Genomic DNA, 15,001 nt, shown 5'->3' with positions numbered 1-15,001 from the left:
GATATTCAGATATTAGGTTAATAAGTACAAAATTGTGTCAATACCAAACTGAAACAAGCCCACAGAAAATAAGACTTGGAGATCCTCGGGCAGGGTTTTTTTTTTTCCTTTTCTACACTGTTGTTAGTGATAAGTAGAAAAAAATAAAAGTGGCCAGTATTTTAATCACACATATTGTTCGGGCAGATTATTTGCCTTACGATCAATATTTAAGATGGTTTCGTAAAATAAAAATGAATACAATTGCAAATGTCTCTGATTTTTTTTTCAGAACTTCTATTCAAAACATATCTGGGTAAACATATTTCCCAGAAATGGCATTGATATTCTGGGCAATGTCCGTGCCATCCCTCCTTCAATATGTTTGTTCAACCTGTACTGGCATGTCCTCTCTGACAGTGATGTCCTCAGAGGTCAGCAATAATGAGGAAGCTATTGCAGTAACCTCTGATAATGGGTCCACACTGCCATCACTTGAGTTCAGTTCCGAGACAGCAGCAGCAGCAGCAGCCATATATGTGACCCTGCACCACAAAACAAACAAAAAGTCGCCAGACATGAATTCTTAGTTAAGACAATATTCTGAAAGAGCAGACTTTAAGCTTTAAAATGATGTATAACTCAAATCAAATGGACTCTCCTAACCTATCTAAATATTGGAAAAAAGCACAAACTCAGGAAAAGTGTGAACTGAGAAAAGAGGCTCTGAAGTACAGTGTCTATTCAAGCGCTTAATCTTTGCCAAACCGTGCTGGCTGTGCGATGAATGGGACAAAAAAAACAGGAGGTAAACCACCAGAGATACAACAATGAAGGGATTATCAGATTAATCTGAAATTAAGCATGCATTGACACATTCTGTCCATAATTAATGCCAACTTTCAATGTTATTAGAGTTGAAAGTGGAGAGTGTGTACAAGGTTTTTCAGACATGAAAAAGGGACTCTAAAGACACACCTAATCACACTATTCTACCAAAAATGCTCGATATAAACTACTGAAAAAACACACTTTCCCGCCCGTTTTATGATACTAAATTTTAGCATTATGGAAAAGAAGACCTGCTCTTTCAGAAAATATGAAAAAGTCAAGATCGGCTTGGTTGACCCATTTCACTTATTTTCAGTCCTCACGCAAAATCAGTGTGTACGACTTTATGTTCGTTTTGTGATACACGGTCACATATTTATGGTTGGGCGTGACACCCGATTGTATGGTCACCGTGGACGGTTATGGAATGGTAGGGAACGGTCTAGTTATTTTGGTAGTGTTCAAACGCCGCAATGCTAACCGGTCCACGGATACCCTCATAGGAGCCCTAGCCTGGGCCGATTTTCTCACGTCTTTCTTCATCGTTCCGTGGCAAGAAGCGAGTCTGGTTCCCAATTCACTGTTGGGACACATTTACTGCAAAATCATGTACCCTAGTGTCCTGAAGTGGGCATCCATCTCGGCATCCATCTACACTCTTGTGGGGATTTCCCTCGACCGGTACCTTGCCATTGCTTTCCCGCTAAAATTCACACGCATAGTCACCAAGGGAAGGCTTACCGTCTGCATCATCACCTCGTGGACAGTCATCTTGGCTGTAACGCTCTGCGAATGTGTTTTTCCCGCTCGCTTCGATGAGTCATTGCAAAACTGCGTCTATGATTACGGTTCCAGAGCGGCACAGCTATCGTATGGATGCTTCGTCTTCATCTATCGCTTGGTGTCCCCTGCGCTGACGATGTTCATCACTCAGTTGCTGATTGCGTCCTCTCTCTACCGTCAGTCTAAGCGTTTCAACAAGGTCGATTCCTCCAGAACAACAGGATCAGCCGCCCACCTGGTAGCAAGAGATCGTGTCATCAAGATGATGCTCCTTGTGATCATCATCTATGTCATCTGCTGGGGACCAAACGAACTCTTCTTCATGGGCATCAACCTCCGCATTATTCCGTTCACCTTCTTCGACACGCCTCTGCATAGGTTCCTGACACTGCTTGCGTTCATAAACTCCTGTGCTAACCCCTTGATATACGCTGCGCGCCATCCTCAGTTCAGAGTCGCCGTGCGAGAGCTTTTCGTATGCGGAGTTTCCACAAACGTGCCTGTCTTTGGCGACGGAGAACAGAGTGATGAATCCAAGCACACTGATTTATCGACATTGGCTTAAACACAAGTGACATAGCTTATCAGCTTCTTCTTTAATAGGTCAACCCTTTCCCCCCTTCAGTCTTTCTTGTTAATCTAATTTTATTGTCCCTGTCATGTTTTTCTTTAGATTTATTTATCCGCCGGCTTTTTGATCCAAAGATCTTCATGATCAATGGCCAAGGACTGATATCAAAGGCATTCAACTAGGGTATTTTTGGAATAGCAGAACATGGTTGTTCATCATATTAGATCATTACGCATCTCGCAATTTTCACAGTAAGCAGACAATCATCAACAACGAAAATTGTTAAGCGTCGACATTGATTTTAATCCCCTCTTGGTGTGTAAATGTCGGTTCCTATTTTTTTTCTCATGTACTTAACATAACGCGTTCCTAACAGATGCTCTGAATGTGAGTCCCTCAACCCCCCCCCCCACTTCCCTTTTCCCTCTTTCATACTCATTGTCTATATTCCAAGGTAGAGATATAAAGACTCACAGATGTATTGTAGAACATCTGCAGCTGCAAATATCAAACCAATTCCCCTTTCTGAGTATCGTAATGATTATCAAGGACATTTTTATGAAAGATTGTCGGACATTTTTTTTCCGAGCTGATATATAAATATTTTCTGTTGCGACTAACTAATGAGTAAACGAAACTGTGACGTTGCTAAAGGGTTGATAAATATGCTACTTACAGTGATAGATTAGTTATTGAGGAATGTGAATGATTAGTCCATAATGACTCTGCTGATATCAAAAAAGAAAAATGAGTATCCGCGGTCCAATCATTATCGCAGAAATTGTGTCATAGCCTGAAGTTAAGGTCCTTTGGGGCAATGATATTAACAATGCCATGAACAGTCCTTATATGTATAATTTCATAGTATAAGATCGTTACTAGCTGCTAAAGTTTTAAAAATTGTTTTGTCGGAAAACCAAGGCAATGTGTGTGGAATTCATTAATTTTGTATGACTATAAATGTTTATTCACCAGTGAAGGACATGGTCAGTAGTACATGCCACCTATCACATGAACATGATTTTGTTTTTGTCCAACCATGGTAAATATTCATTCATTCATTCATTCATAGCCAACCTAGACCCCCGTCACTTGAAAGCTTTGACCCCGAAACTGGGTGGTGCAGGTGCTGGTCTCATGCCATCTCTGACACCACGCAAGTTACCTACAACACTGTCTTTGGCCTGGCAACAAAACCAAAGAGCTTCGACAGATGATGAAGCAAGTCTTCACGTCTTTATCCTGTTTGCATGGCAAATAATCACCCTCTGACCCTTGAGATAGTGCTGAAAATAATCAAATGTGGTTGCAATTAAAGCCACTGAAAGACTGAAATGCATCTTTAGCCTGAGAAACCTGCAAATTGGCCTGCTGTCAAACATCCAATTAAAGAGATCTTTGAAGACAATGAATTGACAGTTTTAAGATAAGACTGAATGACCTCACGATGTCAAAATGTATATCATCAACACCTGGGAACTGTGAGAGAACTGAAAGAGGTACCTCATTGCTCCTTAATTGGTTGTGCGGTATTGCGTTTGGCATGTTTGGACGGTTTCGTTTATGCCTTCACCAGTTTTTGTTGTTTTAATTAAAGAAGAAAATAAAGCTTGCTCGATAATATCAAGGCGGTACTCCTAAATTATATCATATCAAAGTGATGGAGGTTATGATCCATTTCAAACTCGCTTCAGGATCCCCCCCCCCAACTCCTTGCCGCTGAAGGTACATTGTAAAGGTTTTAGTTTTGTCATTACTATAGTAATGTCCGATGTATTTTTGACCGCAACCGTGTATCTCTGCACTACTGTAGAGGATTTTTATTTTCTGTATGTCTGATTTTTTTAAAGGAGATCGCATATAAGAAACTTTGCTTTCTAGTCCCCACCCCCCCCCCCATTTTCAACTTTATTTGACAAATACCATACATCTAGTCTTATCAATTTATTGTTTTGGTATTACATTTTTATATTCAATGACCTGCATGTAGAATATGATGGTATATGAAATTGTGTTAAATATCTTAAGGCTTATAAGAATATCTAAGGCTCAAAACTCCATTCATAATTCCTGGTAAATGTTATAATTTATGTGGTAAATTGGGACTTTTGCATCATTTTTTTTTTGTTAAGAACATCTTCAGATGCATGATCAGCACTAAATCTTAAATAAACAATGTAGATGCACGTCAGAAAAAAAACGCAAATCAGATTCATATTTCCACATATAATACTTTATTCATTGATATTGTGAAGGAGAATACGAGTGGCGACAATTTTGAGTTTTTGCATTTAGAAGAATAAAAAATACATGTATATAGGCCCTCTATATTGTAAGTGGCACCCAACATATCTGTATTGCACATGCAACACTTTATAACAGCGTAGGTACGGTAAATTTGTTCCATATTTCCATACATATTTTTTTTTTTTTGTCATTCAAATTGCATATGACCATAGGAAGGCGGCCATTTGAAATTGACAATGAGCTTAAAAGTTTTGGTACCTCAAAAGATTCCCTGAATTTCCTTGTCTTGGTTTGTGTTTCAGGTTAAAGTACGTTGTCTGTGAGAATTACTCGCCCCAAAGTGCTCTCATGTCTTAGTAATTATGCAATAATGGTTTCGTACCAGAGCCGTCGCGGTACCTCGGTATAGGTATAGTATTGTGCGAAACCACTGACTGCGACCAGCAGCGTGCAGCCCCATACGCATATTAATTGCGACCAGCAGCCCCATACGCATAGCGTAATGGGGCTTCACATTGTAGCATTCAGGATCATGACAGAATTAGTATCGCGGGTAAATGTCAACTTAAAATCCAAAAACTTCTTCAATTTGAAGACTTACCAATTAAGTTGAAGTATTGAAAACAGGCTTCGGACAACGTTTAGTTCTGCCAATAGTCCCTTTCTGTTCGAATTGATGACTGAATGTGACTCGGTCGAGAGGACCTTGGGAGAGCCACATACACTGAATACTACGGCCAGCGCATCACACAAACATCTTATCCGTTCGTGGATTTGAAATTTGTGCGCATGTGATGTGTTCGCATGCACTGACTGTAGTATTCAGTGTATGTAGCTCTCCCGAGGTCCTCTCGACCGAGTCACATTCAGTCATCAATTCGAACAGAAAGGGACTATTGGCAGAACCAAACGTTGCCCGAAGCCTGTTTTCAATACTTAACTTAATTGGTAAGTCTTCAAATTGAAGAAATTTTGGGATTTTAAGTTGACATTTACCCGCGATACTAAATCTGTCATGATCCTGAATGCTACAATGCGAAGCCCGATTACGCTATGCGTATGGGGCTGCTGGTCGCTATGCGTACGGGGCTGCTGGTCGCAGTTAATTGCATGATTACTAAGACATGAGAGCACTTTGGGGCGAGTAAGTCTCACAGTGTTAGTTATATGAAAGGTACTTTAACCTGAGACACAAACTAAGACATGGAAGTTCAGGGAAACTTTTGAGGTACCGAAACTTTTTATTATCTTTAAATACTAAATGAAGCTATATGAAATGAAATTTTTCTTGCAAATGCAGATGGAGAAACTCTAGGAACAGAAATGTAAAAAAAAAGTTTGGTGGAATAATCGGTAATAGAATGCACATTATTTTGATAATCGCGGCTAAATTAGCATAGGCCTATCTGGCGGCCATTTTGGATTGTTGCATTTTGCCGAAGCGATTGGCATCAATCAGATTTGGAATCAGCACCCTCAAATTGACAAAAAACCAGAAAAAAATTTGTATATATCAACAAACAAGGTTAGGTGCCTTCTAGCCTAGACTATTATATGTTATCAATATTACGAGACTTATGGTGTACGACTTTGACATCCTCTATCAATCATTTCACAACTTTGTGGACTTAGAGAAAATGAAAAAATTATCATGCCTAAGCAGAAATATTTCATCTTTTCAGGGTATTGAACATTAAAGCTATTGAAAAAAAGAAAACCAATTAAGATAAATGTGATTATTCCTTGTCAGAAATTCAATTTGTAATGTAATTAGCGCAGTGGCATTGAAGAGATTTTCTTTTTCTGTATCAAATTTTCATGACGGCCTTTCACCGAATGAAAATACACATTTCCCGAGAAGGAAGAAGGCCCGTTGCGTGGTGGTCTTCACGGAAGCTCGTTCAAGACACAAACGTTTACAGTATAGTATACAATTACACGCGGCTTTGCTGGCAGTGTAAAGATGCTTGCATTGCTCTTTAGGACAAGGAGCGGTCATTGGATAGGGTGTATAACCAGTGAAATGACTGAAGATGCTCATCCATCGATATTTTGTTTGTTCTTGTTTTTGTTTTAGTACTTACATGTACGCTATCGGGTTGCGAAATTTGAGCTTACCCCACCCTGCACTAATGCATACATCCGTGAGATCATATGCCATGTAATATCCCTTATCAACATGATTCATTGCTCAACCAGCAAAATTTTTACAACGATGCACCTATTGAGGATTAACCTTCCAATGAAATGCAACCCATTATATTATCGGGAAAAAATGATCGTCATGTTTGAATTGATCAAAAAAAAAACCCGGTTAAATTATCAAATGTAGGCTTATACACATGACATAATACTGTTGTGTATGCCTTCATTGAAGTGGATGGTCTTGTCATGGAGACGGTTTGTCTTAGAGGTCCACATTTTATTGACCTTGTTCTTTCCTAAATGTAGCTGATTTACTCGAGTGCTTAGTGCCAGTTATTACAATCTCACCTACACACACATATATTTTGCACAGCAATCAAATGCGTTGCTTTAATCTTTTGTTTTTCAAAGTAGATTAGGTTTTGAGAAGTAGTTTTTTAACCCGTTGAAGACGGTTTGATTTTGCTACAACACGCATTTCCCATAGACACTTGCCCGAGTATACTCGGGACTCGTCCTCAACGGGTTTTAAGAGGTTTGTCGAATTTAAACGAGGCGATGATGGGTTTCAGTTGTGATCTCAAATTCTATACGTGTAGAGAGACAGAGACTTCATCACACATTGTACATGCTGCACGACAGAGTTTACAGAATAAGGAGGTACTGTACGATGAATGCTAAAATTCAGTGTACAAACACTTATGACAACAAAGAAAACATACATTGAAGTAGGATGCTTTCCTACGGCTTTATTAACGAATGTTTTGCAAGGATTAGAAATAGAAATATCTAAAACAAACGTATGAGACACTCGAGTATTGCTTCATTACCAAAGACTATTTTCACGATTTTGAGACAACTAAAAACAGAGAGGCACATGTCTATTGAAATCATGTTCTTTGCCTTCGACTGATATTATCATATCAAACGTGGTATAGTTGGTATTATACGCTATGAAAGCATAGCAAGATAGTTCATAACAAGGTTGTCTTAAATCTTGTAAAATATCAACAGTTGTAATACTTTGAGTGATCTTAGTGACATAATGTTAGTATGCATTACTCATAAACACATATATCATACACAGACGTACACACCTTCACACATAGTAGTCATAGGGTACGGCTCGACAGCATCACTTTTTTGAGGCCCGACAATGAATAAAAATGAGGAAAACTATGGAAAATAGTGTAATTACACAACAATTTGACAGAATAAGATAAATCATTATATGTGTGAGTTTCTTCAATTTGTCTCGCTCTACAAATGAAATTTGTTAGGATAGCAACTGCTAATCTGTGAATTAAGAAATAGTATGTTGTGGTAAAAAGGAACCAGTGGGACTCGAACCTGTCATCTATACAGCTTTCCGGGCAGAGACACTACCACCAGGCGGTCCCTGGTTGCTGGCAGTGACACGATGAACATGGAACAAATACCCATGCAGCTACGAAATTCCGACATTGTTACGTTAAGTTACTGTAGTCCAAGGCGGACAAGGCATGTTAAATGAAAGCAAGATATTATTCAGAGGGGTGAAGGTTCAGGTGCGAATTTCTTCAATTGTCTCCCTCTACAAATGAAATGTGTTACTTATAGCAGCTTTTAATCTGTAAATTAATCAACACTGCGGGAAAAGGGAACCGGCGCACAGTGGGCCAGAATGGCTCCAAAGTGCGCCAAAATTCATATTCACCGAGATCGACTTAAAACGTACGCTAAATTGACCGATCTAGGGGGAATCAGACCCGTAGAGTGCAATGAAAATATTTTCAAACACATATGACGTCATTTATATAGGGATTTCTAATTGGCTGTGAACATCCAATGAGAAATATAATATTTCTCACGTTACAATATTTTCCACTGTCAGAAAATTGATAGTGCGAACTGTAGCTGTGGGATAACGCGTGTGCTGAAACAACATGAAAAGTAACAAAATAAAAGAAACAAAAATAAAAGAAAGACGTCAAAGGTTCAGACTTTGGTCACACTTGGAGGGGCGCCCTTAAGGACTTTTTTGGTATTTGTCATTAGTTTGCTATGTTATGTCCCCTCTTGAAAATGCATGCGTTAACATTGCAAATAAGAGATAAGTGAGAAACAAACATTGTACACAAATATTATTGAAAAGGAAATTTGATAAAGTTATTATGTTAAGCCAAAGCCTTAAAAATGTTTTAGAGAGGTATTCATACTTCTTCAAAATGAATTAATGAGAATTTTTGGTAAGTATGTAGGATGTTACAAGACTATAGATATAATCGCATAATGATGGAGGAAGATGTGCTTACGGAGGTAGGACTGAAAGACAGAGAGGTGATATTATTATGATAAACTAAGAATTCAGTTAAAACATTCCTTTTGAAAATAGTATTTACTTTATTTGATAAAGGGGAGAAAATAATGGTTATTCTACATTCTAGGGCATACATATATTTTCGGAGAAAAGATACTCTACATTTTCGTAATGAAAAAAAAAAAGAACCCGAATGATTCTCCTCCCCCTTCCAACTGACTTGACCAGTGTGGTCTACAGGCATGCATAAAGCATGAAGAACTCGGTATTTCAATACAGGGAAAAAAAAGATCATTAACACCCACACTGGAAACTAACCTTACACCTCAATAACCCTACACAATAACAGAAGCAGAAGCCTATGGTATGTATTGCGAAAACATCATGCTAAAACAAAGTATCATGAACTGTCTATCAACACCCAATACTGCGTTGCATTTTCTGTTATTTTCGTGTTTTCCAACTCCTTACAGTCAGGTAATCCCATCACTGCAAGCCCTTGAGGCTCTTACGGGACACCTTTTTCTTTCACTTTATACCTCACTTCTCCCCTCTTGTTTTTGTTCTTCTTCTTTTTTTTAAGTCTGACTTGGTACTATAGTTTATTGTATGATGACCTATGATGACCTATGTCATCCCTTTGTGAATTATATTGTGAACTATGTTATATTTCGTCTTTTTTAACTTTATATACTGTGAATGTGGAAAGAAATAAAGGAGAGTCATAATTATGCTCTCGGTCAATTCAATTCAATTCAATTCAATTCAATTCAATTCAATTCAACACTGTGAGATTATCAATAATAAGAGGATATAAAAATATGACTGTGGTACCACGAAAAAACAGGTCGAAAGAATCGTGCAGGAGGAGAACGTCAGATCTGTAGGTTTCTTGAATGTGGGTACTTGGCAAGCTGTTAATCAGTGCAAGTAACTGTCTACACAGGCATTATAGGGTTATAGACCATCGAGACATTTAAGTTCGATGTGAACATTGTACACCTATCAATCATGATGAACATGACACCCCGCCCCTCCCCAGACCCCCGCCCCATCTCTCACCCTCTCTCCCTCTCTCTTGCTCTCTCTGTGGTCTCTGTTGTTGTGTGTGCCGTGCCTGCGTATGAGGATCCATTGGATGCGTGCGGCCAGATTTTGGCAAAAAACAGGCAAACATGCGGATGGAAAATTGGGTTTTCTTCACAAGATTGCGGAAGATTGCAGCCAAGTTTGGTATCATTGTAAAGCAGAAACTACAGCAAAGGCGACTGTGATATTTTTAGCGCGGGAATCGGTGGGAATGTTGACCATTTTTTCACATTAAAAGAAATTTGCTATTTTTAGCCAAATTTTCCTTGTTTTGACCCAAATTACTTTCAGAGGGAATAAAATCTGGCCTGTAGAGTTTATGATCATTTAAAATAATTAATTTGACACGTGTGTTGAAAATTTGAAGAGGTTCAAACGACCTGTTCGGCGGAAACCTTTTGAAAACCGCAATATTGCATTTACACGTGTTTTACCCAGTATTCACAAATTTTGAGTCTGTTTGTAGATAAACAATCCATTTAAAATTAATTTCAAGAAAAACTGTCATTCAGAGGTGTTCAGGAGGATGTAATTTGTGCCTAGGATATGAAAAAAATAAATTTCCTTCCAGTGACTAAATCCCTATTTTGGCGCACTTTCATTCACACCTGGCCCACTGTGCGGCGGGTCAATTTATAGATAAGCTGTTGCGACCTAAATATTGAATACAAAATCTAAATAGAATTTTATTCTTAGAGAGAGACAAATTGAAGAAACTGACACCTGAACCTTCACCCCTCTAAATAACTTGCTTTCATTAGTCATGATAATCATAAGAAAACTGATTAAGGGCTTCAAATAATACAGCAGGTACTCGACTGTACATGTTTTTTTGCTGTTGTTGTTTACTGAAGATTTTTTGTTGAGATGTGGCTGCCCTTCAGTGACATTTCTATCAATATCAACTCCATCCTATATGCTTAACTACACAAATCAAAGTACGAAGAAGTACTGACATTTGATGAACATTAAAATTCAGTGTATAAAAACAAATAAATACCAGGAAGATGTTAACTATACAGGACATAGAAAAAGGAAGCACTTGAATATGATGAACTTTAACTTTCAGCGTATAAAAATGAATAAGAATCAAACAGCTATTAACTACATCATGCAGTTCATACAAAAAAAAAATACTGTAATTTGTTGAATAATTGGTCTACATGATAGCCATTGTTGGATTAGATCACTTACATTTATTCCCATTTCGTGTAATATCACTTTTTCTGGGGGGGGGGGGGGGGTAGTGGTTTGTTGTCGGTTTGTATAGATTTTGTTTAGTCTAATTATCGTTTGGTCTATGGACGTTTGGGCTAATCACTTTTAAGTCTAATTTCCTTTGGTCTAATTTCCAATAGGGCCTGTTTATACTCTCGTTTCGTCGACAAGAATGTCCAGTAGGGCTCAGTTATATTCCCGTTTTGTCGAGAAGATGCAAATACTAAACAATATTTGTACCAGCGACCTGGCTGCCATTGAAGTGCCTTAAACTGGTACAGTTACCAAATAACCTTGTGATTTCATCTACAGTATCTATTTGTGCGTGTTCATTTGTGTGTGTTCATCGCCTGAGATTTTTGTCGTAGGCTAGATTACCGTGCCCATCCATGTGCCTAATTTGTGGAAAGTTTTTAGCAGAATGAAGAAAGTATGATTACGCAAGGGTGAACAACCTCCTTGGTGTAACGTTCACGTCATGGGGTAGCATATATCATACAAACTAGCAATTCAAAGTATACATTACTAGTACCTTGTTAGCACTATCTGAAAAGATGTAGACAAATTCTTAATCACTAGATTTCTTAACATATTATTAGAACAGTAGTATAATATTGTAGTACTGCATATTTACAACCAAGTTCTGCAGGGAGCAAACACACAAATCTCCTTCAACGTAAGCGCTGCAATTGTAATGTACTTAAGTAGTTGAGAAAACTTTTCTCACTCTCTATTTAATATGAATTTAAATATAAATATATATATAAATATATATGAATATCTAAATATGTATATATATAAATATATATGTATAAATATATATATATATATATGAATATATATATATATATATATATATTGATATCTAAATATATATATATATATATTTATTCATTTATAAACAGTACATAAATTATATATACAAGAAAAAGGAAGTACACACTTTTTTTAAATCAATATTCTTCATACAATGTTTGGCTAAAAGTTAATGAGGCCTATTGTATACCATAATGAAAGGAGATTTATTGGCTATCAACCTGGTAGGTCAATTAAAAATTAAAATCTTTACGCATGAGTGAACGCCTTTGTTTCTCTTTTCAACGGCACAAAAGTAAAAATTGATTAAAAAATGTACATGATGTCATTCATGCGCCAATTTTTGTGCTGTTCCATGTAACAATAAGAGCAAAATACAAATTTATTGCAATAAAAACCTGTATTAGATTTAATACGAAACCTACGACCAATGAAGTGCTTTTCTGATATAGTTACCAAATAACCTTGTGTTTTCGTCTATCTATTTCCGCATGTTCATTTGTGTGCATTCACCACCTAAGATTTCGGTTGTAGATTAGATTACCGTGCCCATGTGCTTAGTTTGTGGAAAGTTTTAGCGTAATTGATAAAAGAAGACACTCGTTCTCGGGGCATCAGAATTTAGTATCATATAATCAATGAATATTCCTAACATCACGGTTGCTAGAAGTTGTCATTTTCTATATTCTTCTCACTTTCTCCCTGTCTAGCTGAAGAGGGAAGTCCCCTACAAAATCACATGCTGACGTCACTATCAGATAATTCTCGTCACCAGTGTGGCGTCATGTACAGATTAGGATGACTTTACAGTTGCTCGCTTTCACGAAGTAGAAAGTATGACTACGCAAGGGTGTACGACCTCCTTGGTGTAATGTTCACTTCATGAGACGGCATATACAAAAACTAAAATATATTGTACAAATTAACACTTAAAAGTATACATTACTAGTATATTGTTAGCACCAACTGAAAAGATATAGACAAATTCTTAATTAGTAGATTTCTTAACATATTATTAGAAAAGTAGTATCTTTTAGTACTGCATATTTACAACGAAGTTCTTCAGGGAGCAAACACAACAATCTTCTTTAACGCAAGCGTTGGTAACCGTAGCCGTAACGTAACGTTGAAAAGGGTTGATATGTTAGTTGTCGTTGATTTTAAAGTTTCTTAAATTGTATAGTTACCATAGTTTTACGCAATCGGAACAAGGTCTACAAATCAACTTTACAATCTCCACGCTTAACAAGAATTACACAAAATCGATCAACAAATTATTACTTCACAAACACACCTGTTACACTCTGTAGACCTTCAAGTTCAACTTGCTATCAAATAAAAATTACATCCACACATCCCAACAAGACAAACCTATCGTCGCTCTCAACAACGCTTTAAAGCTAACACAGTCTCACACATCCTGGACACAAAGTGTTATCCCCCGAGCTTAACTTCGCCACACCACCCAAAGCTGATCCATTTTACAGATATTTGAATTATAACTACGAGAACCCGAACTCAAGCAGCAGCCGACAACATCAAACTCCTGGTTACCCACGCTCTCTCAACAGTCACACCATGCCTGCTCAGCCTGAACAAAGAACGAGCAGGGATCAAAAGTACAGCTGTATACACACAAATTAATTCATCCACACAATACAAGCAGACAAAATGCAACACAACAGTCTTTACGATCAAAACACAATAATAATGAACAGCGAACGAGCAAGGATCAAAATTCTACACATGAATTAATCCGTCCACATAAAACAAGCAGACAAAATGCACCGCAACTCCAACTCTACTCCACATCCGCTATTTTCAATATCTCATTCATATCGACAGTCTCTCAAACACGTCAATCAGCTCTACAGACACTCTTGTAAGCTTTGATGTATACTCACTCTTCACCAAACGTCCGTCAACGCACCCTGCGACATCATCATCAGGACCGTACTCACATCACAACAGATACAAGTCTTCCTCTGTACACGTCTTAATGCTATCTTCTTCTGATGAAAAAAAACACACTCTCGACTAGATCAGATCAGTTGACCGAGATGTAGGCAACTCGTCAGCCGTAGAACGTTTCCAGGGTGGACCGCGAGGAGGTCAGTTCCTATGCCACCGCGATTGAACAGCCATCACCGCCACCTCAACCTCCTTGGAGGCCTACTACCGTAGGTGACGCCTGAAACCCATAGAAGAAAATCTGCGCTGTGTCCCATCAGCCAGTATCCAACACTCTCGTCGGACATACACGGCAACTCAGTAAGTTGCTGCCACTTTCATGGGCGTATTTTCGATAGTGTTTAGTGTTTGTGCTGGTGTTGGCGCTGGTGTAGGTGTTGCAGCCGGTGACGTGTTGGTGTTGCCGTGGCTGTTGTGCTGGGTTGTTGTACAATGTTCCTCGTGCTCATGTGGATCTACGTCAGCTATACGTTACCCTTCACGTCTCGTCCCTTGAGCATACTTCAATCAACACTTGGGTCTACAAGGCAGAATAAATATTAGGAAACATTCCCATCAAAGGGAGGCAGCGGGCAAAAATGGTACGAGACCAATGATGTGGCTAGTCGACATATTCAGAAACGAAAAAAAAAAATCCGCGATAACTGGGCAACCTCATTTATTTTGAATGAATGATTTGTCAGACTGTCTTACGCAGTGGTTGGATTTTTGCATGCATCAAATTTCATAGTATGTCAGAAAATATGGCCTGTATCTAGTAATCTTACCCATTGCGTATTAAACCAAAACGAACCACAGGGATAAAAGTTAACCAACTTCAGGCCTGGTAGGGAATTAAGTTAGTCACCTTTCTTAATAATCAGTACACAATCCACCTGGCCATGCGACAAGTCGTCATACAGACTCAACACGGCTTTAACCCTTGAGAACCTAAGGCTGGAAAAAAACAAGTGTAGCGAGGTAATTCATAACTGTTTGAGGTTTTAATCACCATTTGTTTTGCAAATCCAGTTAAACCCTATTTGCAGGCACCCACTTGATAATTTTTTTTT

General features: G+C 38.2%; 1 protein-coding gene across 1 annotated transcript; it reads left to right on the top strand.

Annotated features, from left to right (window-relative positions):
- The first annotated feature begins 1,237 nt into the window (after positions 1–1,237).
- Positions 1,238–2,158, top strand: LOC139738297 (allatostatin-A receptor-like). The gene has a single exon (XM_071648939.1). It carries the CDS (start codon positions 1,238–1,240, stop codon positions 2,156–2,158), a length of 921 nt encoding a protein of 306 aa, XP_071505040.1.
- The last annotated feature ends 12,843 nt before the right edge of the window (positions 2,159–15,001 follow it).

Source organism: Diadema antillarum, unplaced genomic scaffold, assembly GCF_040938485.1.
Source record: "Diadema antillarum isolate AM-2024a unplaced genomic scaffold, OU_Dant_1.0 seq00000733_RagTag, whole genome shotgun sequence".
Taxonomy (NCBI): Eukaryota; Metazoa; Echinodermata; class Echinoidea; order Diadematoida; family Diadematidae; genus Diadema; species Diadema antillarum.
This window is presented reverse-complemented; position numbering and strand designations above follow the sequence as displayed.

Excerpts from the sequence above, each read along its gene's own strand:
- LOC139738297 (XM_071648939.1), top strand. The coding sequence starts at position 1,238 with ATGGTAGGGAACGGTCTAGTTATTTTGGTAGTGTTCAAACGCCGCAAT.